Source organism: Hesperophylax consimilis, chromosome 14, assembly GCF_061612785.1.
Source record: "Hesperophylax consimilis isolate HC1 chromosome 14, BYU_Hcon_1.0, whole genome shotgun sequence".
NCBI classification, from domain to species: Eukaryota; Metazoa; Arthropoda; class Insecta; order Trichoptera; family Limnephilidae; genus Hesperophylax; species Hesperophylax consimilis.
Genome location: NC_142849.1, coordinates 7,401,473 through 7,428,776, shown reverse-complemented (window position 1 = coordinate 7,428,776; position 27,304 = coordinate 7,401,473). Strand labels below are relative to the sequence as shown.

General features: G+C 32.0%; 1 protein-coding gene across 1 annotated transcript in view; it reads left to right on the top strand.

The window, feature by feature from the left end:
- The window catches only part of LOC149417841 (uncharacterized), a 410,945-nt gene that overhangs the window by 225,314 nt on the left and 158,327 nt on the right, over positions 1–27,304 (top strand). The window contains exon 2 of the mRNA XM_089639478.1: positions 436–521. Coding sequence (XP_089495604.1) covers positions 467–521 — 55 coding nt within the window. The 5' untranslated portion in view covers positions 436–466. The remainder of the gene's footprint in view (positions 1–435; positions 522–27,304) is intronic.

Below are 27,304 nucleotides of genomic sequence, written 5' to 3'. Positions count from 1 at the left end.
CTAAGTTTGACTATCGTTAGTAGTTGTTTTGGTTTTAGGGAACAAAAATAGTTGTTGTGTGTTATATTCAAAGATAATAGATTTGTATTTTATCACCTTTGGTTATATGAAATTATAAAAGACACGCGTAATGCAATGAAAAAATTATAACAGAATTATAAATAAACTAGCTGTACCCCGTCACGCATTGCTGTGGCGCAGTCGGTCTGTGCATATCAAGAAACAATTGCGCGTGTTGCTTTTAAGTCCAAAAAATAGCGCTGTTATTCAAAAAACATGTTTTTAATATAAAATAATATATAAAAATGAAAGTTGAACAACAGTTGAAAAACTGGACATAACGTACTAAATAACAGTAAGCCCCGAAAGGTTGTCGCTAAGGAGTTTATATAAAATGATATGTTATCTAAAACTGTTTTTGTTGGTTTGTTGCAGGATTTGGAAAGGCTTGGACCACTCCAGAATCATGCTGTGGATAATGAGACTGAGGGGAAGCAACAACAACAGGGTGGCGAGCGCTGGTAAGATTACATTTACTATGGCTTACTTCGCTTTGCACACACGGCTCTGTAGCAATATACCAAGTACAAATGTTACATCACTTATTCATGCGCGTGGGATTTGCCTGTAATTACGCGCTAAATTAAATATACGATGAAGATTTTAATATAAGAAAGCTAAAACATGAATTATGTAACTATCATAATATTGGCTAGTAACATTGTTTGATTTATTATTACCATGTGCAACTGTGTCAACTGTAGTTTTAACCATCATTGTCCATCAATGGCTTAGTGTTAAAATCTTATATCTCAAAAAATTATTATACTGAAAGATTTTTAAATAAGACTTTGTGATATAAAACAATGTTTTTAGTTCTATATTATAGTATAATATTGATGACTTAGAGTTAAAAAATCGTATCTCCAATTTTGACCGAAATGACTTAAGTACTGAAATGTACCAAAGATAGCCTATATTTTTATACGTTCAAATATTGCATCTCCTAAACCTACCGTCCCAAAGATATAAATATAAACATATTAAAAGATATTGTAAATTTTCCAGGCAATGTTTTTATGGTCACATATTATATTGTATCCCATTAACAATAATATTTATATTTATACTGAATGAAAGTCCATGCCAAAATATTTTATATACATAAGATACAGATTCTATAATATGATGTAACTAAGAACTTGTTTTTAAGTCATATAAAATAATGTTTTCAGGTGTGCAAATCTAAGTTCAAATATTGTGTTTTATGGAGACACAATATTTTAACACCAAGTCCTAGAAATATAAAATTACGTAAATACGATATTTAGGAATGAACTTTAATTTAGCGAAAAGATAAAATACTCAGTTAAGGAGCAATATCTGTGCTCATTAGAACATCGCCTGGAGGATTTATAATATATCATATTACGTTTATTTTGCGATTTTGGGGATGCAATATTTAATTTGATAAACATATAGTTTATTTTTCGCACAGTTCTTTTTCGATCAAAATTGGAGATATATTTATAATTATAATATTTTAACTCTAATGCATCACTGTATCCAGTCTACTAAAACTATATCACAATTAGTAATTAAATTAACTTTTTTATGTAGTTAAGCCATCATTACGTCCACACAATATGCAGTAAAGTTCACCGTATACGCATATTGATTTTTACAGATATTGGTACTTCTGCTACTGACCAATCACTAACCACTCTAACACATTATCATATTTTCCAAATAATAAATTTTTCGTAGAAATGCTTGGACGTTAGAACATGAAATCTATGGAATTACCAACAATACCCAGTAACTCTAGAATCTAATGACCTATCACGAATTCATTGTAAAATTCCATGGGGCCGTGATGATTACAAAGACGTATTAAATTGTTATAAAATTATTCGTTTACTGAACCTTCTAGGAAAAAGTGAGGTTTTTGCTGAGGGGTTTGAACCCAGAAATGTGTTAAATATTTTGAATGAGTCATCCAATTAGTCCGACACGACAAGGTATACTATTAGATATAGGTATGTAACGATTTTAGCAATTATAGCTATAATCCTAATCTAGAATGATCTGGACATCGATTCTCGATGTAGTTATTCCACTTAAACCACGAGTGGTTCGACCCACTCGTTGTTCGAGTGAAATGTATTTTGAAGTTTGTCGTATGTAGGTTCTTAACTTTGATGAGACTCAAGAATAAGAATGTCGACCAATGTATGTACATTCGATGGCGATTGCGAGTGGCCTGGATTGGAGAATCGATACCCTGATCAGTTTAAAGTCGTTTACTAAGGCGACGCACTTCTAAATAATTCATAATCATTTGTTTATGGATTGAAAATTTGATCGATTAGAAATATTGCTTAAATATTTAAATTAAATGCTTTAATTAAATCACACTTTGCCTTTAAAATAACGGAGCAGTTTTTTAAATGTCTTTTAATAAGTTATTCAAATAAAGCATCGGGCCCATAAAAACTGTTTTAAAATCTCCAACTTACGAAGCCTCTTTGGTTTATGGTTTAATTGTATAATGTGACAAATTAAGTTATTTAGAAAATGGTTGTAAAACATTTTAATAAGTGTGCCTAAACTCCGCAAAATTAAATAAAACACACTTTTAACACCAAGTTTTTTCTTGCATAACTCTCGGGCGGTTTGTTAAGCGGGAATTTAAACCCTATCGCCATCTACTAAGTAGTGTTTTTGTTAGCGTCCCGATTCCAAATGTTACACGACGTGGTGCATGGCCAGCAATAAGGTATTTAAAAAGGCTTGTTAGAATATTGTAAATTAATTAAGTAGGTGACAACAACTCTGAAGCAGAAATCTGTTTGTTTAATTGACCCGAATTGAACAAACAAATTGAATGAACAAAAATTTTTTACTGAATTTAATATTTTAAATCTCAGCCGTTCGTAGTACACGCCAACTATACATAAAATACCACTCAGGTTAAACGCGATGCTCGTTATATTCTATGTGTTCAATGTTCATAGATGGCGTTGGTTAAATTATTTTACTAAAGTACGCTTTTTGCAAGGTTTGCTTTACAATATTAAGACTAATTATTTGTATTTTTTTTTGATTTTTTTTTTAAACTTAGTGAGTTAGACCTCAAATTGTAATATTTAATTATTGAAGGCAATATCAGCGATTCCTTAACAAAAATCTGAAACAGAAAAATCAGAAAAATATACGGTCACATCTAGGACACGAACCATTAAGAAAAAGATACGGTCACATCAAGGACACGAACCCTTTACGTATCCTAGATGTGACCTATTTGTATGCCTTTCTTGAAAGAATCGAGTTTTTTTACGAATTACATTACCGTCTTAATTGCCGTATGTTATTTTTATATCACCTCAGTTTTATTTTATTTCATTTCATATCATCTCGTTATAAAAATTTATCAAATTGTGAAATTTGGGCCTCAGCAGAGAGGCCCACATTGTAATATATTATTTGAAAATACTATTGTCTCAATAATATATAATAATAACCCGAAACTGGTCAGATTGGTTTGAATAAGCGACCTGTCAAATTCCTATTTACCGAACAAAAATGTATCTCCAGAACAAATATCCAAATTCTGTTGGTATAGGCTTGTCACGTGTTTACTGAAATCAGGCCGACTGTAAAAAACAAGTACCAAAGCCAACAGAGGGGATGCCAAATGAAAATATAGTAAAAAATGTAGAGTAGAGAGAGAGAGAGAGTCGTGCAAAGCGATAACTGCCAAACAGAATTGCAGAGTATTTTTACCAGATTTCTTTTTTCCCCTTTTCAATCGACCATAAAATTGTTGAGATTAGATTTTTCAAATTAGAATGGCCAAGTTTCTTCAATCTTTTAAAGCAACCTTAAAGCTTTCGTCTTAAAGCTCGGCTTCACAAACTTTTTAGGTCAAGTTTCAACATCAAATTTGCGACCACGTACAACTATCAACTTTTATACTCCTAAAACTGGGAAAAGAAGACACTTAACGAAATTGATACGTTTTCTTTATACAAATTTGTACAGAGCATTTTACTAGAGGGGTTAAATGTTTGTGATGAACTTTTAATTAATCCCGAGAGATTCTATTAACTTTATACCAAACGGCCAAAGTCTAGATGGAACTTTAAGTAAATAAACATGTTATTTTTCTTTTTAACGTTTCCCAAAGGATATAAACATAACATTTTGAGTCTCTGAATGTTTTGGGTCTTGTATTCATAGGACACTCATCCTTTAGTGTAAATCGTATTATTGTTGATCCATAATACGATTTACACTGTTCTAATTTAAACAAGGCTTCTTATATAATAATTTTATCGTTATAGAGCACTAAATCGATTTTAAAATTAGATAAATATTATAAGATTTCTAGGGAGCCTTTAATGAACACGTTCTTTGCTCAGACCCGACTATATTATCCTCTCACCTTCTCGTAAAACGTGTCAATATTGTCTCAACACTTTCCTGTCCATGTATCTCTTTCGTGCTAACTACCTACCCCATCCCAGGTGACAATTTGCTTTCTATTCTGCCACAAAGAGAAGTAGCTTCTAGAAAACTCACCGCCAACACCACTCTATTAAATGTCCAAATTGTTCTACCAAGAGTTCTAAAGTTCACAATAATAGTGTGAAGTAGACATTATAAACACATAATATAATCTTGCTCTTCGTTATATGAAACTATTCACTTATAAATCTTACAATTGTCCTCTGTCTTCTCACACGTTTTGTATGAAAACGAAAAATATAGAAGACACTAGATCGATGATGTCACGTAAGGGAGTCTCGTTAGAAGTACAAAGTGTACCGGGTGTAATTTTTTTTAAAATATGCATCTATTTGAATTACACTTTTGTTTTCGGCAATGAATGAATTCAAATCTTGGAAGCGGAAATTAACCCACTTCCAGACTTCTGAGTTGCTGTCGATGACAATGCATTATATCAATTTTGGTGGCAATCACGTACACACACGCGGAGATCCACGCATTTCTCTGAAATCGGGTGAAATTACAGCAGATAATATACTAAATAAATGTAAGTGCCACTGGATCGGTATTTGGCGAGTTGGGTAGAGTTATCGACTCCATTTCCTACGTAGGAAGGTTTAATCCTAAATCAAACAAAAAAAAATACATAGATGTACTAAAGTTAAAAAAATATTTTTAACTTTAATACATTTAAACAATAGAAATAAATTATTCGCACAACTGTACAGTAAGAAATGTCGACAAAGATTCCTTATTAGATGTATTTAAGTTTTAAAAAAACTTACTTTTTACCGGTTGATTTGTGTATGAAATTAATTTACACAATAAAAATAAATTATTCGTACACATGTACAGTAAGAAATTTCGACAAAGATTCCTTATCCTTACATGGAGGATAATCAGTATATATGTACATTTTTCTCATTTTTAAAGAGAGGTAAGCCCTTCAATCATGTTCAAATCTCCATGATAAGCGTAAAAATGACATCCTTTTATACAAAAAAACATGTTAACCTACATTTCTTTAAACACTTATTTGATAAAAACATTTTGTGATACCTTTTGAAGGTTACAAAATGCGTCCTTTACTTTGCACGAGTGTCAAAATGAGATTATAACCTTTTGTAGGTAACAAAATGAATCCATTGATTTTCAAAAGAAAGCCTTTAACTATTCAGATGAACAATGTGAGTTTATTAGAAGTAAATTATTGCATAATTTTTCATAACGTAGGTAACAAAATGAGAAAACTACATCTTACGGAAAAAAAAATTAATTCTTAATTTCTTAGAGGTACCGTGGGCACAAAATGAGACAATAACTTACATAAATAATTCAAGACAATATATTTTTAGATATTTTGAAAATCTTTCCCGGAGAAAATCCTGATTTGTCCCACGTGAATTTGTACGTGAGAGAATATACCATTTGCTCAAGGATTATTTGTTTATAGATAGACCCGCTTTCATTCTATCCGTAGAAGTTGATGTTTTGTCCGTGGGAAGAAGTACAATCAACAACAGAATCCAATTATACTGTTATCATATTTGTATTGAAACTATCTTACCCGTAATGTTGTCACGCACCCACTTTAATTCTTAGAGAAGCGACCTCGTCGGATAAAACAGCACACAGAGACAGAGAGAACGAGACTCTAATGCCAAATTGTGAAAAATATTTAAGAGAAACGTGTAGCAGATAGTCAAGTTAATCCAATAAATATAAACGATGCTGGATCAAAAATGAATGAAAAATATTTAAATGCGGTGTAAGTTATTCGAGTCAGGTTTCACCTGTAACAAAATAGGCCATAACACTGTGTTTTACTGCGACATTTTTACGACTGAACAAATTTAATTTGTAGGTACCTACTCGGTGTTTTTTGCTTTCCGGCCGCAAAATTGCGTTTTCATTTTTTTATATTTACATTTCTAAATTAAACTTCTCGTACCTAAGAATATTTTGTTGTGAAATTCAATTCATATTTCAATCATTCTGCCATAGTCCTAACATTAGGGATATAATAAATAATAGGGGAGACACGATACGACCATACCAATCAAATGACCGGTCGGTGGCCGAGTTGACATCGCGTTTGGGTCCCACCCAGGCGTAGTGTGTTCAATTCCTCGGCTGGCTAAGTCCTCCATCACAACACAAGCAACATTTTCAGCTTACTGTGGTGGTAGTAGGAGATTTTCAAATATTGTCAGGTTATTCGTAACCCGGGTTTGTCTTTCTTTTTAAAATTTAAAAAAAAAATACTTAAAAATAATCTCAAGGGTGGTAGATAGTCTCAATATATCCCAGGTGATATTAAATGAATGAGACCAGATCTGAATAGCCAGGTAATTATCAGCCTTCACATAAAAAATAAAATGTTGAAAATTTTTTAAACCTTTTTTCACTTATTTTAATTTTATTACCGTAGTACCATTATACATCCCCTTATGATGAACACTGTAATGCTGACCGAAACGCTACTAAAGAAAGGGCATAATACCTCATAAATAAATCAATCTAAGAGTCTGAAGATGGCTATAATAAGCTGCAACAGTCAATAAATAAAATTAATGGAAAACAAGTTTTACATTGGTTCAAAATATCATCATAATAAAATTATACCACGAATTGTCAGTATCGAAAACCGAAAAGCATAAAAAAATAGAATACTATACATATTTACACACAAATCTTGAAAATAATGAGACTGTCTAGAAGTCTAGAGCTAGAGAGAAGCTTTCAATGGGGCAATTTGTTATTGTTTTTTTTTTCCAAATATTACCTTCTAAATATTTTTTTTTCAATATTTTAGAATGTTCAATAATCACTAGTTTTGCGGACTCGCAAATAGCCAGGTAGAAGATAAAATAAACTGAACGATTATCATTAAAAAGGAATATTTATTATCTAAGCCTCGCTTAGTATTCGCCAACTGTCACCGATTCGCAGAGATGATAATAAAAGGATTACTGATAATTGATACAATGGGACTTCTAGATTATACTGAATTCGGTCCAGCTTATCTTAGACTTATCTACTTAGGAACTAAAATGAATTCTAACTTGATTCAATTTAAGGAATAGAACAAATATTATTTTTATAGCACAAAACTGTTAAAATATACTACATACCTACATGTATAATAATAATAATGATAAAAATTCATAAAAGAACGGTAATTATGTGAATAAAACCATTTTTTAAGACATAGAAGAGATCTAAAAATAAAACAAAAAAAACGTGAATACAACGAACTACGAGATACAAGAAAATATAAAATAGATAAAAAAAACAATTAGCAATTAAGGGCAACTATATAGGGCGTGGTCTTGAGTGAGTTTGGGCCCAGGGCTCACTCAGGAGTGGCGCTTGGTGCTGCTAGGCTGCGGTCACAACCGTGTTGGCGGAGGCCATTAGGCGCATCCTGGCTGCAGTGACCCGGTGTCTCATCAGGCCTGCAAATCCATTTAGTCCTAATTCCGTTATTGTTAATTATCGATGCGCTGCTGGATCTTCTGTATCCAAATATGATTCTACAGGCGTCATTATATTGGATTCGGAATCGTTCTATCGAGCAAGTTCGGTAGTGACACCATGTCTCACACGTATACAGGCCGGTACAGAATGCCTTGAACAGTGATTTTTAATGGTATTGCTGCATTTGCAAAATCTGCGGGCAATCACATTAGACACTATGCTTAGGCTTCTCCTCTGTCGTTCGATATCACCATCGTTCGATAGATCTTGATTAATAATATGATTAATAAGTATTTTAAGTTCGTACATGTATTTATTCTTGCATCGTTAAGGTGTACGGGGAGCATCTTACTCGTATCAGTATTTTGGTGGTGGATCGCAATCAATTCCGTGTTCTTCGTGTTGAACAGCATATTGTGCTGTTTTCCATATTCTTTACAAATATTTAGCAGTAATCTCAATCCCCCGATCGACGGAGCTGGGAGGAACATGTCGTCCGCGTTGCTCATGTGGTTAATGCTTACATTGTTAATACGACAGTCTGCTCTGATGATCAAATATATAAAATTATATGATTAAAATAGATTTTGAATTGAAATAACTAAATCCTTTAAATAAAGATTTATTTATTTTATTTTAATATTACATTTTGTGACGTATTGCCCATCTCACTAGGTGTGGAACGCCTGTGTGGAGATGGCAGTTTACATAGTGGTTGTTTATTAGGTTTTAGCTAATACAATATTGTGAAAATGCCAGATAAAATAAAATCAGTATTTTTTTGTTTTTTTTTTTTTAATTACACAATTCAAGAATGAATGTAGAAGGTTGAGGCGAAGCGATAATAATTTTAAGTAATTAATTAATAATGTTTCAGTTTGACCAAAAGACAAATTATTATTACTAGTTGGAGTTCTCTTTTATTTTACAGGATTCAGGACAATAAAATATATTTGAATGGTTATTTATACACCGATATAAATTTGGATCACAAAATTATTGGATGAGTATAAGTAGTGTTTGTAATTTCCGAGCCATAATGTGTTTTTTTATTAGTTGTGTCATATATCATTGATATTCATATCAATGATATAATGTGAAGTATTGTTTTATAATACTTATTAGGTTGTATATAGTTTTTTTAATTGTTTTATTGGCCTACATTACCTACCAAATAATTTATTACTAATTATTGAAATGTCTCAATAAAAAAATGAATAGAAAATAGTACACATCTTTTAACTTTCAAATTGTAAATTTTTCCGTTAGTAATTATTGGGAAATAAAATCAACTATTTGTACAAAAATAAACCCTTCTAATATACTCGTTTCAGTTTAACCTAGGAATTTCGTCATCGGATGGTCGATTGAACATATTTTCGGATTGAGGAATTGTCATCCGATGCTATCATTACAAAAGCGACTATTCATAACTTAGTTTAGTGGTTATTTCACGCACGCGCTTTTGTCCGATTGCTGTTTTATCGAAAAAAAAAATTGAAACAAAAAAGTTCTTATCGAACAATCGACCAAAACAATTCGTCTAAGTTTTTTACAGATAATGGATACTGTGAAGCCATACAAATTTCATGACGCTAAGGATCAGCATTTAAGGGTTTGCTTCTTAATACAATCAAACATCTGTTTTTTGTTAAAACAAAACTATATATTGAACGGTGGGTCAAATCCCAGCATTAAAATAATGGGAAATGGCACCCGGAATGAGATAATTCAAAGTACTCATAAACTGACTAGACCCCAGCTAAACGAATCAGGTAACTGTTCAATATGGAGAGAAACTCACTGAAGGAACTCGTAGGACTACTAACGGGACACAGCCACCTCAGGAGACACATGCAGGGGAGTGGACAACACCGATAGATTCAGGAAATGTGAAGAGATGAAGAGACTCCAATTCACTTATGGTGCCAATGTCCCGCCCTGATGGGAATAAGGCTCGTCTACCTGGGAAGACCTTGTGGAACCAGGAGACAAGCGAATATCCAATGACAACTCTAGTAAACTTTATCAAAGGGACTGCGGGGTTTCTGTCAGTAGAATGAGGTATAATTGGAGATGCAGAACGGGCCCATGGCCTGAGGACTCACGGGATCTATGTAAATCGTCAAAAATGGTAAAAAAAAATCATAAAAAATGTTCAAAAAGCATTTCTCTTAATATTTTCATATAATCTATTCTAACTCCAAATTCTAGGTATTATAAAATGATCCGTCCATTTACATTCGCCTTCAACCAGCACACTGGTAAAAATATCATTATGCTGGAGTGTGATTGGATTATGAATGTGGTGTTTTGCATACAAAGTAACAAGTTTCCCTCATAACAATGGCACTTTGACCTTTAGAAAATCACACCATTTCCATTTGGACTGAACCGCGTGCCTTTTATCATTCGGTAGTTTCGTACTGAATGGAAAGCTTTGTCAATTTTCGGTCACCGCCTATAAAAGGGAATTAATACAGACAATCACCCTGTATTTAGTGTTCATGGAAACAGGACACGACCTGCAACAATTTCAGCCCGGTGCGGAAGGAACTACTGACCCCTCCTACGCCCATTTACCCACCCTTTGCCAAAACTCGAGCTTTCACAAAAATTTCATAGTCACACGATATTTTTTAAGTTAACCCATTTACATGTGATTTGTTAGGGGTCATAAAGAATCCAACACTATTTTGATTCGAAATTGCCTGTTAGAAGTTCCATTTCACGTGTTAAAATGCGTTATTTTAAAACCGCTTATTGATGTTTCTATGAAAATTTGCAGGCGGCCAACAAAATCATGCCTTTTTATATGTTCGTGAAAATCATTTGCTCTGTGACACGCCATAATATATCTGAAAGTTTGTATTAATCACTAAATTTAATTAAACTCTCTACCGGTTTTGGTAATGCCCCTCCTTCGTCAGGACAAAACTTAAATGACACTGAATATAACTAAGAATCGTTCAGTGTTGGTTCGGTGGTTTGGGAAATAAATATCAGAAATTAAAGTTAATAGACTAAAATGCAATAATTTTTCACAATTTCAAATGGGAAAAATCACTATATGATCAGCAGAATTTCTGAATATTTAAGATTTTTTTAGATTAAATATTACGTCTATTGTACTTTAAGTGGAAGGTCCATTCTGTATCGCCTTCCTTTTAGAATCAATATTTCACTTAAAATCAATCTAGCGAAGTTAATCTTAACTTTTCTCAAACTTCGTCTCTTTTTTTCTACCGTATCCTACCGCCTCATAATATTCCACAATTGGCGAGAGTTTTTAGTCCCACAGGCTCCAGGCTGTGAAAATTTTATGTGCCACTAACATGAGTACCTAATTTCAAATGTGTCGGAATGCCAAAAAACGACGAATTCGCTAAGGTAGAAGAAAATTTATTGCCATTCCTTTCTCAATTTTTGTCCAAAATGGATATTACTTAAATAAAATCAAAGTAAACGTTTCGAAGCATATGAAGTTTTCATGTTTATTTATGTTTTCTCGAAAGAGATCTACACGATTTGTTTAGTGTATATGTAAAAAGGGTCTTCATTTTATTTCTCCGCACTAAGCGTCGCTTTTGTCTTTAACCAAAACAATACCAACGTGCTTGGAAATATGATATATTTACTGAGCCGAGATAAAACGTATGATTTATTTTTATTCCAAGAAATATGTTTGTATTCATAATGGTGTAAAGTAGATACTTTAGGGCTTATTGATGTACGGCTCGAGAGGAGTGTTAGGCTTCTTTTTTCTGTGGCGCAATATTATATAAGCTTCCTAACGATAAGGGAACACAGATAAGAAGTTCCTCTTCTAATATTTTTTTGGCGTCCAGCTTTGGACAAAGGCCTGACTCAAATGTCTCCAGTTTTGACAATCCTTGACTTCTCTCCGCCATTCTTGGCTTGCAGTTCTATTTAGGTCGTTAGTCAATTACATATAATTTTATTTATTTGTTTTACACCAGTAGGGTTTTTACAGACAGAATAAAAATCAAAATTTTACATAATGCAGAAATATAATATATTTATGAGAACATGTAATAAATATCATTAGATACACTAAGGACGAGTTGTTTCGGAGAATCTGAACAATTCATCAAATTTCAACGTTCATTTTCAAGTTCTGTGAAAGATTTTTCAAGTTCTGTTTTTATTTCAGTTTTTTCAAGCAACTAGCCTACAGTGATATAAAAACAGAACTTGAATAAGTCTTTCACAGAACCCGAAAATGAACGTTGAAATTTGATGAATTGTTCAAATTCTCCGAAACAACCCGTCCTAAGGATTTTTTGTTTTGAATAATTTGAACAATTCTTCAAATTTCAAAGATAATTTTCAACTTCTGTGAAAGTTCTTTTTGAGTTCTGTTATTATTTCAATTCTGTAAAGTAACCGGCTTATAATTATATAATAACAGAACTTGAATAGGACATTCATAGAACTCGCAAATGAACGTTGAGATTTGACGAATTATTCAAATTCTATGAAACAAAAAATCCTAAATACTCTTCTTGTTACTTCGTGGTAACATTATCATATAATTTGCATAGAGGAGTTCGAAAACTTTTTACGAAAATTTTTATTTATTTATTTTTACTCCTGTTTAATAGAACTTTACACATACATTTGTATATTTTATAAAATACTAGCGGATCTCCCGCAATGCTTCGCTATTGTGGCTCAAACATTTGGAATGCATTTTGTAATATAACACTTATTCCTGCCACTAACCACCTTCTATTTAGGGAAGTTAAAATTTGTGGAATTACAGTGTAAGAAATCTGAAAAAAAATCGTTGAAACAGCGACACCTATCAGGTCCAAAACTCTCCTATATTTGAAATTGGAACCAGCCAAACACATACAATTTTTTTTATTGTAATTGGTTAGGCGGTTTCGGAGAGTAGCGTGTACGAACACAGTGACATGTGATTTTTACATATTAATATATTAACAAATATACACAAGAAAAAAAATATTTCTATTTTATCAAACATCAACCAAATTTATTTGTACATTCAGAGTTAACAATATCACTGCATAAATCAGCTCTATTCGAAGACAAAAAACGTAAGCCAACTTATAATGCTATAATAAACAATATGGTCTTATTAACTTGTAACTGTCCTGCTAGGAACTTAGAACGAAATAGAATATAGCATTTCAGGGGTATTCAACATCGAATGAATAATTTTAAACAAACATATTTAATCGAAAATACTTCTTTGTTCCAATAATTTAAATTAATTTGCAGAGTAAAGAAGGTAGCCATTATCTCTATTTGGCATTTTCTATTCTCTAGGAACACTTACTCCGAAATTAACATATCTCAAGAATATATTAAGGATTCTTTCAATCGCGTGTGAATAAACTTCATCATTTGCAGACAGAACTGAATTATACTCGATATTACCCCTTACTAGTGACATATACAATGTATTGAAAGTGTTGATATTATGAAAGTCATTAGATACAAAAATAAAGCCCAACATTTGAAAAGCTTTCTTGGATATGAAAATATCCAAGAAAGCTTCCTGCGAAAGAAAAATTCCTATCAAACCATATGCCAAAGTCATTCTTTTCTAAGACAAAAACGAATGACTTGGGTATGTGGTTTCATAAAATTGAGTTTCCTATCAAACCATATACCCAAGTCATTCATTTCTAAGACAGAAACGAATGACTTTGGTATGTGGTTTGATAAAATTGAGTTTCCTATCAAACCATATGCCAAAGTCATTCTTTTCAAAGACAAAAACGATTGACTTGGGTATGTGGTTTGATAAAATTGAGTTTCCTATCAAACCATATACCCAAGTCATTCATTTCTAAGACAGAAACGAATGACTTTGGTATGTGGTTTGATAAAATTGAGTTTCCTATCAAACCATATGCCAAAGTCATTCTTTTCAAAGACAAAAACGATTGACTTGGGTATGTGGTTTGATAAAATTGAGTTTCCTATCAAACCATATACCCAAGTCATTCATTTCTAAGACAGAAACGAATGACTTTGGTATGTGGTTTGATAAAATTGAGTTTCCTATCAAACCATATACCCAAGTCATTCATATCTAAGATAGAAACGAATGACTTGTGTATATGGTTTCATAAAATTTCCTTTCAAACTATTCGATTAAGTATTCTATCTTAGAAATAAATAATTTGGATATATGGTGTGATAAAATTGAGTTTCTTATCAAACCATATAACCAAGTAATTCATTTCTAAGATAGAAACAAACGAAATATTACTAATGAAATTATTAAAAATGATTGGATTAATTATTTGATAAAACCTCATAAATTAACATTTGTTTATGTTCAGTTATAAGTAATTATCTTGACGCCGTGTAAAAAGTTTATTTATTTATTTATAAGTTATTTGACAATATATGGCAATCATTCACGTAACACGAGCGACCTCCATTGTTTTTTTTTCAAATATGATTTGATGGTCCTTTTGATAGACTTTCCAAACTCTTAACAAACGAATACCAATATTTCGAGCACAGGAGACAGTTGGAAATGTTGTCTGTATTCTACCGGTATTTGGATGATTCTCCGAGGACCTACCGTCATCATACTTAACATCAGTTTTGGGTCCGTGGTGATTCTCTAATTTAAAACAAAACCCCAAATGCACATTCATAAGAAACATCAATATATTAAATAAAAATCCAAGTCTTCAAACTTATAAATTTACTACTTACGTTTTACACAGGCAAAAATAAGTAACACGCACACTTGAGAGACACGTATAGCAAATTTCTAGTACGGATACGTGCTGCTGTATTTATTTATAATTTAAATTATAAAACATATGATATTAAAGAATTCATTTTTTCATAATTCTAGATGCAACTTTGATAATTTAATGTGAGTCAATTGCAATAACTTCAAAGAAAATCTTGCCCTAATTACAATCTAAAAATAAAACAAAATTAAAAGTAAAAAAGCGATTTTTGGGTCAATATTTTAAATTTATTTACCATAAATTTGCGTTCAAAAGCAAATTTGTAGCTTGTAATTTAAATTTAAGCCCATCAAAATGCTTTGGTATTAATTTATATTTTCGTAGTACGTAGGACAAAGTTATTTTTCAAAATAATCGTCATTATTTCACAAACAATTGCCTCTGAAATCGTGAAAATCGATTTATTTAATAGCCTATATTATATAATCTGAAACACAAATACATAAAGAAACACGTAAACGTACGTGTTAGATATTTGCTACAACGTTGAATTTAAAAACATGATTCAGTTTGGTTAGGTACTATGGCATCAAATCCAAATGAAAGTTTCGTATGAAAAAGGCCGCGCAGCCCGATTCACAATGTTTAAAGCTAATGGAACAATCCGGCCCTAAAGTATTTCAACCCCGCGGGGTTATTCCCTGTTGTAGTCCACCGCGAATGGCCTCAATATATTATTATCCTAGAGGTGAGTTCATTTTTCAATCCCTTATACCACGTTTCGTCGGCTAGTAATTCTGTATTTGTATGTATGTATTTAAAAAGGTTTTTTGTTTTGTTTAAATTGAATCACAGGGTTAAAGTTCGAAAAGAAAGTTATTAAATGTTTGCGGGGTGAACTTTGCAATGTGATTTTAAAGTTGGTCTGAGATCGGAAAACAAATTAAACAAACTTTCCCTTTAACAAGAGGGAATTTAACATTGTTCGCGTTACAAACAGGAGAATTGTGCGTAAGATTGAAAGCTCATCCTATTTTCGTTTTAACTTAAATTAAACTTCGACAATAACCACGGGGGAAATAGCACTAGTTGCATTATTATTGTAAAGAACATATAGACTTTAAACCCATACAATTTTCATATTTTTATTTTATATAAATAAATATCTATTTTTTAATTTTTTATGTGAATAATTTTAAGTGAGACTATGGCATTCCCAAAGGGGTATGTGGTGAAGCTAAAGGTATTGAAGAGGAGAAGGAGATCGGAAAGAGGAAGGTGATGGAGTACCTGGATATTCAGATCTGGTCACCAAAAACGGATAAAGCCATTTTAAGGAACGATTCAATGATACAAAGATTTACTTGCTGTAACATCTGACCTGCTTAACATCTGATCATGTTTCTTAACATTTTTCTTTTCTTTTTGTATATATTTTTCTAATCATCTTAATGTACGTATGTGAGTAAAATTTTTAACTTTTACAAATGGTTGGTTTTTTTGTGTTTATGGTTATTTTGTTAAATGAGTTTTACATTACTTTTTAACTGTTTGATGAATCATTTTGAGTCTTTGATAAATACCATTGATACAAACATTTACTAACATCCGACCTGCTGTAACATCTGACCTGATGTAACTTAACATTTTTTTATATTTCTCAATGATTTATTTTGAATTGTAATTCAGTAAACACTGATTTTTTTTTTTTTTTTCAATTTTATTTTCAAATCTTCTACAAAGATAATGTATGAATGTGAGTAAAATTTTAATTGTTAATAAACACAAGTATACCCACAAACTGGCGATGCCTATGTGGGATTTTTTTGGTTAATCTGCTAAATGTATTATTCTTTAATTTTTAACTGTTTATATAAAAAAAATGTTTCCTTTATTGTAAAATTATACCAATGTATGTATCAGAAAAATTATTAATAAAAAAAATTAAAAAAAAACGGTAGGTAAAGAAAAGTTAAATAAAAATTGAGTTTTCAAATTTAACCTTCAGATCCTTTGATTATTTAAAAAAAAATCGGAGACACTAAAACTAATTTTTTTACTGTTTTGTATTTTCACTATGTGTATATTCTGAAAAAAAAGTGTTATTGGTTTCTCAGGAACCAAAACATGATGTTGAAAATGATTTCTAAAAGAATAAACAAATTTAGGCATCATTTATTTTAAGGAATTCAAATACCGCCTGGTTGACAAGAGAGTAAGTAAATAAATCTGAATTTTAAAAAATACCTTTTCCCTAACGGGTACTTCACTCTGAGTAATAAAACTTCTTCTAATGTACCTTCTTCTAAATTTGGTTTCTACCGAAATTTCACAATAAAATAATTTGAATCTCCAGAAAGTAGAATAATTATCTGGCATTGTCAAGCCTTAGAATTTATTAATTACCGAGAATGAGACGGGCGTTTTATAAATTCCTACTCGAATTTTATTTTACAATTTAAATATTCTCAGATTTGAATACTTCTCAGAAAAGCTTGACGAAATTTTCAAATTAAATTAGGGCGTTGACTATTTGGTGGATTCAATGGGTTTTTTAATATAGGAACATTTGGTTCAATTTTCGAATTATGGCTAAGGTGTTTAATGATCGGCATTACTTTTAGGAAGGTAATGAGTTATAAATAATAGGATGGAATAGGTCTTTTGGCCTCTGCGTTTAAATTGCAGAAACGTTTTCCATTGTTATTTTTAGAAATTCTAACTACAAAGCGGAATACTTGTGTGCCGAAGCAGAAAAAACTCTTAAAAGGCGAAAATTATGAAATCTGCGAAAATTCTGGTTGTATATAATTTTTAGTATTTTCTTTAATAAGTTTTTAAAAATTATGAAACAAAACTTAATAATAACATTTCGTTGATTTATTTAATTTTAAATTTAACGAAATTTGAAAAAATACAAACTGAACACGAAAAACATTAAAAATAGTGAAGATGGGCGCTGATTGGACGGATTGGATAGATGAATTACAAATACAACATTTAAAAAAAAGCTTCTTGCACCCTGGTACTAATCTACAAAAAAATCCCACTCTCTTTCAAAAAACATAATGATTTTGTGAAATTTAAAATTCAAATAAAATCTGGATACAACACACAAATAGATCAGAAATAGAAAACACACTAACACCAAATACAGACTGTTACAAACACCACTCAACCGCACTAAAAAAAAACACTACGTAATATGAGGTCATTTTTCACGGAAACGGCGCTATATAAATTATCCAAATATTATTATTTGTATTTATATCGTAACTTCATATTATTAATTTAATTACATTTTAGTTTCAGTAAATGAAATCCTCAGCACGGTAGATCTCGGTTAGGATATCAATATCTCTACTTGTAATAAAAAAGGAAGATAATAAAACATTTATTATTCAGCTTCGAGCAAATAATGATCACGCCGTGCCATCTACGTCTAATACTAATTTTTTTATGAATTTCTTCAAATTATTTGTAATCCGACTTAAAACGGGATTGCAGGCCCCTAACGAATGAATTAATAGGTTTCCTGATAAACTTTTAGTAAAATATTAATGTATTTTTTCGATGTTGAAACACGTATTCATAAAAATCCTAACATTTTCGCATTTCGTAATTAAATATTTTTAATACAAAAGCAGGTGCATAAACAGGTATTCCAATATTATTACGAATTTACTAAAAGGTTATTATTTTTAGCCGGATTATCAAAAATTCTATGTTATATTGAATTTTATGAGACCGATTGGGTTATCAAGATTACTATAATCTGACAAACATACACATTTTTCAAGCCGAACTTAAACATCAATTGAAATACCGGCCCTAACAAAGAGTGCACCAGTCATTAATGAAAGTGTATTTTTATATTGTAAGCGAATGGAAACGTATTTCTTACTCTGTTTTTAGGGCAATTGCTCCCTTATTCCACATTCAACGTAAAAGGTTACAACCCACTTTTCCTATCTTCAGTTATTATTTTTTCGTCCGAATTACAAACAAAGATTCTACAATACAAACATCTTTCCAGCGTCTTTTATGTTTCCAGTTCAGCAAAAATCTTCCACCCATATTGGTAATAAAAGATTTTTCAAGAGCGGAAAAAAATACTCAAGCCAAAGAAAACTCTTTAAATGTGAAAAATCTCCGTATATTTTTTTTACATAAATGTAATTCGAATCTTTTCCAAACCGGTATTTTTGCAAAACTGGCACCAGACCAACGTAATTGAATATGTATTATAGCTTACCAAAATCTTCGGGTATAATAACACTGGAGTAAGAAAATCGCTACTGAAAATATAAATTTTCTTATTTAAATGAATATTTAAACATTATGAGAAAATGTGGTGTTCTGATGAAATGTAAAACGATGAAGACGAGTAGGAAGTGCCTACAGAAGATTGGATAACAAACTGACACGATACGTATGTGGTATTCACAATATCGAATCTGTGACATAAAATATGAGGATGTTTTTATTAACTATCCTGGAAACTTTCCTGTATTTTTATTATATGATGTAACGCCATTAAATTATGCACTCGTCAAAAAACCTTGATTAAATCGGATTTACATGTCGACATTTTAATTCATATTTAATTTCCACTTGCATTCATTCACTTCGCACCATACATTTTACTGTAAAATCTCTCTCCGACCATGTCCCCTATTTGTCAACAAGTCCAACCAAGTGTCCTAATTTTTACGCATACAATGGTCATGTATTATTTTGGAGATATCTTAATTCATAATAGAGTCGTGTATGATGTCACCATTCATTATTAAGGCAAGAAAATTGATTTATTTAAACGAACGCAAAAACACAAATGTCTTATGTGAACTCGACTAAAGCTTTGAACATAAGACCGGGACATTCAATTCTTATTCAAGGTTTCTAAAGCGTGTACAATTTCCCTACATTAGTTCATTGAAACACTGTCATATTAGCATTTCACGTAAAGTTAATCCACCTCTGTCAACTTCAAAGCTTAACCGAGAAAAGGCTTACTTGTAAAGGACGAGAGAGGCGGAGCGGGGTGGCGACTTGTTTAAATTGAATACAATATGCAAATATATATAAATAAATAAGAAAATAATAACGAACGACATTGTAGCTTATTCGCAAAGCATATATAAGAAAAGTCATGTACTATTTGAACATATCAACACAACAAAGAGTGACAAAGAAAAGTTAATGGAACATGGCACTTTGTATTGACTTTTCTAACCTTTCCCCTCAGACAGGAGGAAGAATGTTTTAGCCTTTTGGCTGGAATTTTCTTTGGCTGGTTTAACGCTCTCTTATTAAGAAAGTTTTTCACGTACTAAACTTCAAACATTAATAAACGAAGGCTCTGCTTGCTCTCAAGTCCCAACTTTCGCCAGCCTGTCCTTCTCCGTACTTTGAATCAAGGATTCCAATAAATAAGATGAGGCGGCTTAACCCACTATATTAAGTATTTATGGTACAAGTTAACTCGTAAATTATCCACAATAGATACCCATTTAAAACTCGCCTCTCTTTAATCCGTGCGAAAATAAATATACAGCTTTTCGGACTTTTACGAGAACATTTTTTTTATTTTATTTATGTTAGATGTTGATTAGAAAAAAAATATCTTAAGTGATTACAGATAGAGTTATGTTGGCCTCTCTGAAGCTAGTTTTATTGTTCGGATCCTGCAGATAACATTATAGCGCCCTGACCCTGTACAAATTGCAATTTCCGCCCTACTGTTGACTTTGTTAGTTACCTCTTTTTGATTCCCCTGGACATCTGAATAAAACTTCTAAATCAACGCAGAGTGGCATATTATTTTATTGATACTCCTTTCTTATTAGCAGTCTTTAAATCATACCCCTCAGGTGAAAATATTTTACAAATTCTACCGATATTTTAATAGATGGTGCTCCAAAAAAGAAAATTTATTGTTTTCCTCGAAAATCAATATGTCCTATTCATTCAATTATAAATTCACTTCAAAATCTTGGTACATTTCAACTTAATGCAAATAAAATAACTAAAGCAAAGCGATTTTAGCTCTCTCACAATTTAAATGAAATAGTCGCGACGCGTATTTAAGTGAATAAATTACTTTTAAAAACAAACTAACTTAATATACAAAATTATTCCGGTTGGTGGATTAAAAGTTACATAAATCCTGAACATCTTCTCATTAGAAATGTGCCGCGCAAGCGGAATCAGGAATCTTGGCCGTTGCTTTTAATTGCTTACTTTTTGAGTGGGAGCGTTTCAAAAACGGCGCCAAATTCTAGAGGTGATAAGATATCCCTTCACGGGAGTTATTAGACTAAAGACATTTACCCGGAGTTCAGGTTGTCGGAGAGGTAATTTGCAGAGAGAGGGAGCAGAGAATTGTCTCATTCTCCCTGGCTTTATCACGAAAGTTGCGGGGGCCATTATTAAGTATATTTCCTTTTGCCTTGTTTACGGTTCTCCAAATTAACTTGATGAATTAGCATGCCCTAACCTTACTCTATTTCAAAACTTAATCTTGCTAATGTGACGCAGAAGTAGGATGCTCTAATAATAAATGTTGTTGTTAGGTTTCAGTCAAAACACTAACTTAACTAACGAGTTATTAAACGATCGATCCTTAGAGCTCAGCATAGACATATGAATATTAGTAGACCTGCCCTAAGTGATTAAAAGCGTATTATTTCCCACTCCCCATACCGGTTCCATTGGAACCGGCTGGGCTCGCGTATGGCCTCCCGTGAATTTAGAAAACGTGACGTCATCATTCTTGTACGAACTATGGTCGAGGCATCATCGGTTCATTTTACGAAATAACACGGCAAAATGGTGGCTTGTGCTATGAAAACTTGTAAAAATAGTTGTGAAAAAGAGAATAAACCCAATTGTCGTATTACATTCCATAGGTAAGCATTATTTTACTTTGTTTTAAGCTTATTCACATCGTATAATATGGATCAGTTTTAGAAACATATACTCTCACGCGAAAGTAAATTATGAAACATTTATAAAAGTGTCTTAACTAAATACTCTGAAACTAACTACGACTCTGAAAATAGAAGAAATTTATTTTGGCGAATTTGGACTTCGCAAATTTGTTAATAACGTGGCGAGTAATTTGCGCTCCCATGTAAAAATGTCTATACATTCAAAAGCAGATTTTACTTTTAAGAACTAAATGGTGATATTATAATGCGAGATTCCTATATACTGTCAGATTGATTTATTCACGAATCACAGTCAGCTTTACCCTCCGCGTTCTTCAACGGTTGATTTTACCCCTCATCTTTAAGTTCTAGTCTATTAATATTCATATGTCTGTGGAGCTCAGATATTTTTTTCATAACTACATGTCATACCTGCATCGAAAATTATTTACTTTTACTCATTAAATGAATCATTTGACTACCGTTTATCACGTTAAAATGTTCAATTATTCTACAGCAATAACAATTATGTACGAACTGTGTATCGACGTTTACAGGAAGATCACGGTCAATTTAATCATTCTACTGAGCGAAAATTTGAACAATGAACCAAGATCGTGCTATTTAACGCTATTGGGGTTTTAGGAAGAGTCGCGTCTACACCAACAAACATGAACGTTGTAAACAACAAGATAACCCCGAAACTTGCGAAAAATTCACCGAAAATTATCTCAAACTAATCAAGAACTGCAGAAGGTGAAAATGCGACCATTTTTTTGACATCATTTCCAATCAATGATATCAAATATTCGATTAATTAAAATATATGTATTTATTTAAATGTTAAATTTAATTTGTTTTTTTTTTCTCCATAAATACAAGTTAGGAGACTGAAGTACTACTTTGTGAACTTGCCAGAACTACAGACTGCTAGCTTTGCTTCCTTCGAAAATTTTTTAAACATAAAATTAAAACCTTTCAAATATTTTGTGCTTATAATTATTGCACCTGATACCGGCGTACACCGTACTTCTATACAACAAGTCACATAAAACTCTAAAGGTCAGCTCCGTTATTAACTTTAAGCATCAAACCCAAAGCCCTCATATATTACGTGTCGGTAATGGAGCTTCGGATACGTTTAGAGTTTGGCTTACAAACAGCTTATAATACGGATAAACCCTTTATAGGGCATATTCAATAATGTTCATAATTATCTTTACTATAGATTATAAAATATTCTCTACCTAAGCATGCCTAAGTGCCTAAACTAAGCTAAAGTGGTTTTAGTTTAGTAGATTGAAATAATAAAAAGCATAACCTACAACCAACTTCTAGTAGCTTTGAAAAGACCCGCACATACGGCGAATTCAGTAATTAATTAACAACGAACCATTAGAAGTACTTATTTCTTTAATAAGAATTTCGTTAATATTAAAGGAATCTTTCTCGTTAATAAGGGGTTGCTTTGAGACACGCCTTCAATGCTTATAATCTCTATATAGTATAACACAAAGTCGCTATCCGCGTCTGTCTGTTTGTGCGCTTAGTTCTTCTTAAATACGCAACGGATTTTGATGGAGTATATAATACATGCATATTATATTTAATATCTCCTAAGGATAACTTCCAGCAACCCCGGGTACACCTCATCTAGTGTATAATATAACCTAAAACTCAAATTAAGTATCCGAATGGTTCGTTATACGTATTCTCTAATATTTTGTGCGGCTTGGATACCTGGACGCTAAACCACGCTTTAGTACAAAAGATGTAGGCTCCTGAAATTCAAATCTGTAGGTGCATTCTCTAAATACCCTGGAAGGATGAGTGACTAAAATAGAAGATATTTATTATTACTTTTTAATTCGTAGAACTCCATTTAATAATTGAAAAAACGGAAACCGAAAACAAAAACAACATAAAAAAGAGAAAACAAAAATCAAAATGCTAAAATATATTAAAAAAAGTGGGGTTTTTCATTTGAATTACAAAAACATACTAGAAATAAAAAAAATAATATCTAAAAGAATATAAGAATTGGGCATATCATGTAACTGCACCCAACCATCTGTAGCTAGTGAGATCATGGCATCCCCAATTGGGGTATTTTTTGAGGATGAAGGTAATGTAGAGGGGAAGAAGATGAAGAAGAGGAAGGTGGGGAAGTGACCACGGGAAGAGAGTGACACGGCCATTTCAAGCAACGTTTCAATTCAGAATTGTCGTCTTACACCGGGCGATAATGAGAGTATCTTCCACTCTTTGATTGGTACTAAACACTGTAGAGGAAGATGGTGCTGCCGTCCCTCACGATTACAAAATATACGAGACTGGTATGAATGGGTTAACCCAAAGTGCAGTCTGAAGGATGTTAGTAGACTTCGCTCATGATAATCAACCTCCGGTGGAAGAGGGCACAAAATAAGGACAGTGAAAAACATCAACGGAAAAAAAGACAACTAACAGGATATAACATAATTTCATATTAGTATGCTTGTCATAATGACGATATGAATTATTCAGTTGAGAGCAAAAGAAAAAGTAATTGAGTCCAATATATTACGTTTGTTTGTTTTCTTGAATGCTAATTCATTCAAATGTTGTTTTGTTTGTGTGCTCATTCATTGTTTCACTGTATTTTTTTAAACGGTGAAAAAAATATTTCAGTGCAAAGAATTTGCTTAAATAAGCAAAGAACAAATTAAAGCCACGTTCCTGAATTAAATTTACGAGATAATAGATAATTTCACAATTCGGTATAAAAAACGGTATTTGGATTCTCCTCAGAATCTGTTGTTTTACTGTATAAAAATGATAATATTATACATAGTTGATTTTACAGAACCTTAATTTTAACGCGAGGTAAGTTTTATTTTTTTTTTAATTTTCAGCTTTACAAGAGAAGGAATAAACTAATTTCTTAGAAAGTTTCTTCTCCACATAGTATCTGTTTAGTATTGAAACAATTGTATGATTATTCCACATCCCAGTTCATACACAAATTCATTTTTCCTTGTTTTTTGTTTCGTTCCTAAAAGTCTAACCTTGGAAGAAAGAAGATTGAAAAAAGCAGACTGACGCCAGTGTCATATGTTTTATGGTTCGAATTTTTGTCGTTATTGAAAGTGCTTGTTATTTTCACTCCTCGTATCAATAACCCAGTAAAAAGTCCGTAAAACAGTGCAAGTATAATTCCCAAGTTCATTATTGTTGTTTCGTGAATTGTAAAGAGAGTTCATGTTGTGAAAATCTCTAACATTAATAGTGCTTATAAGATGTACATACATCCATGAACATGGAAACCCACGTAATCTTCCAAAAACCAGCTAGCTCCAAAAGAAAGAAACATCATCAACAGGTAAAGCCTTCCTTTCCTCTCTCCTAGTTTTCCTTGTAATAATAAACACAAACGCTTGAATTTTTCTTCTCGTTTAAATACAGTCCATTTCAAATACCAAACGGGTATAAACCAGTATCCAATGCTACGGAAAATAGTAAATATGCTCAATATTCTAATGTTCCCCAATCAATCCATTTATACCAAGAAAATTACACGCGCTATCGCTATTTGATATAAAATAAGGCCACCCACAACAATGGCTGAGGACCCGTCAAGGCACAAAATAGGTCCTCAAAGGTAGAAAGATAATCTTAAAAGTTTTCTTGAATGGGGAATTTTCTTTATTTTCCCTGCACACACGGCGCTTGTACGCGTCTCGTATATTAAGCAAAATTCTAATAAAATTATTGAGACGCTTGAAAATATCTGAATAATACGGGTGTTTTATTGTCCTTGAAGGGAAATATTTTTTTGAAGGACGAGGAAGTATATCTACTAGAAGCAAATATTCTAAAATAATAATACTTCCAGAATTTCACATTTTCCATACATTGAGTTGGAAACATGCTACACAAACGCCTCTAGCGATATACGGCTTCGAAGTTTTGCGGGTTGGTTTTCTTCAACACATTTTAAAGGATTTATATAAAATATGTACCAGCATTCTTTAGTTTAGGTTAGAAAAACTCATTTAAAAATATACGATAATCAACACGTAGTTCTGTGAACGGTAGACCTTGCGCCCAAAAAAGTATGTTTTATAATTTATAATAAGAGATATTATAAATTTAATAAATCAATATCAGATGCTTACCTAAGGTTACGTTGTTTCATAAAATTTGAACAATTCATCAAATTTTAACGTTCATTTGCGAGTTCTGTGAATGTCATATTCAAGCTCTGTTATTATATCATTTTAGGCCAGTTACTTGACAGAACTGAAATTATAACAGAACTTGAAAATAACTTTCACGGAACTTGAAAATTAACTTTGAAATTTGAAGAATTGTTCAAATTCTCTGAAACAACCCGTCCTTAGTAATTATAAGCAATAAGTATGTCGTAACATTTAAATATATTTTTTTAAATAAGTAATTATGCAATTTGCAAATTTAATGATGTTATTACATAATTTATTGAAAAAAACCTCATTTATAAACAAGTTCCGCTTTGTACTTATTATTATTAAGCGTGACAGCGGTTTCGCCTTCCAGAGGAAATTTCATAATGTTATTTACATTACGTATACTATCAACACTTTGATAATGCAGTCGGAAGGCGAAACAGCTGTCATGAAATGTGTCATGTAATAATAGTTATAAAGCAGAACTTGTCGTAAGTGAAGTGTTTTTTTTTTTATAAAATAAATAATAATTTTATTGAATAGTGGGGTGATAGATCATTCTCCCGTCACTCCTGAACTGGATTTTTACCCACCCCTCATAAATATTTCCTTCCCACAACTTCCTCTCCTAAAAAAGACCCCCCCCCCCACACAGCATCTAAGCCCGTCGTTCCACTGGTTGGTAAGCAATCAACATAAACCAAATGCTGTTAGACCTAACGCAGAAGAGTTCCATACTGAACTGCACTGCAGACCGTTACCTTACTATTATAGCAAACTTAATTATCTGCACAGAGTCTTGCAGCATTCGTTTATATTATATTATTTTATAAATATCGATACATGCTAAGATTATAGATATTATAATCTTAGATAGTCGATTGGTAACCGACCCGTGGGACGAAGGACTAACTAAAAAAATGTTTGAATGTAACCGTGAGAGAATAAATACAGTTGTCTGGTAATTGAGGACGAAAAACATTACTGCTCTTCTCCACAGCATCGCCGAATAAGTTAAAGGCCCCGAGGGAGATTATTTTCCTCAGGGCCTACTGTGTGGAGTTATTGTGAAATATTTTTTTTATTTAAATTATTATTTAGCAACATTGTACTTAAAGTAAATTAAAGAGATATATCTACTACTTATATTTATCGTTATCAAGTTTAATTTGTGAGACTCGATTTAAATTAATGATATTTCTTCTATATATTCAATAATATTATTATTAAATTTACAAAAAAATATATTTAAATTATTTATTTATAGGTTATCTACGCTATTATCGATTTCCGAGTTTCCGATATGTACTCGTATATAATGTATCTACATTCTCGTAGTTTAATGACAGATCCCATGCATTTATGCTTAGTATTTAGATGAGACATGAAGCGAACAAATAGGTTCCGCTTTTTTACCTCCAACTGACCTCCGACTCTCTCACTCTAACTATATAAAACTACCGATATGTACTCCTATATAATA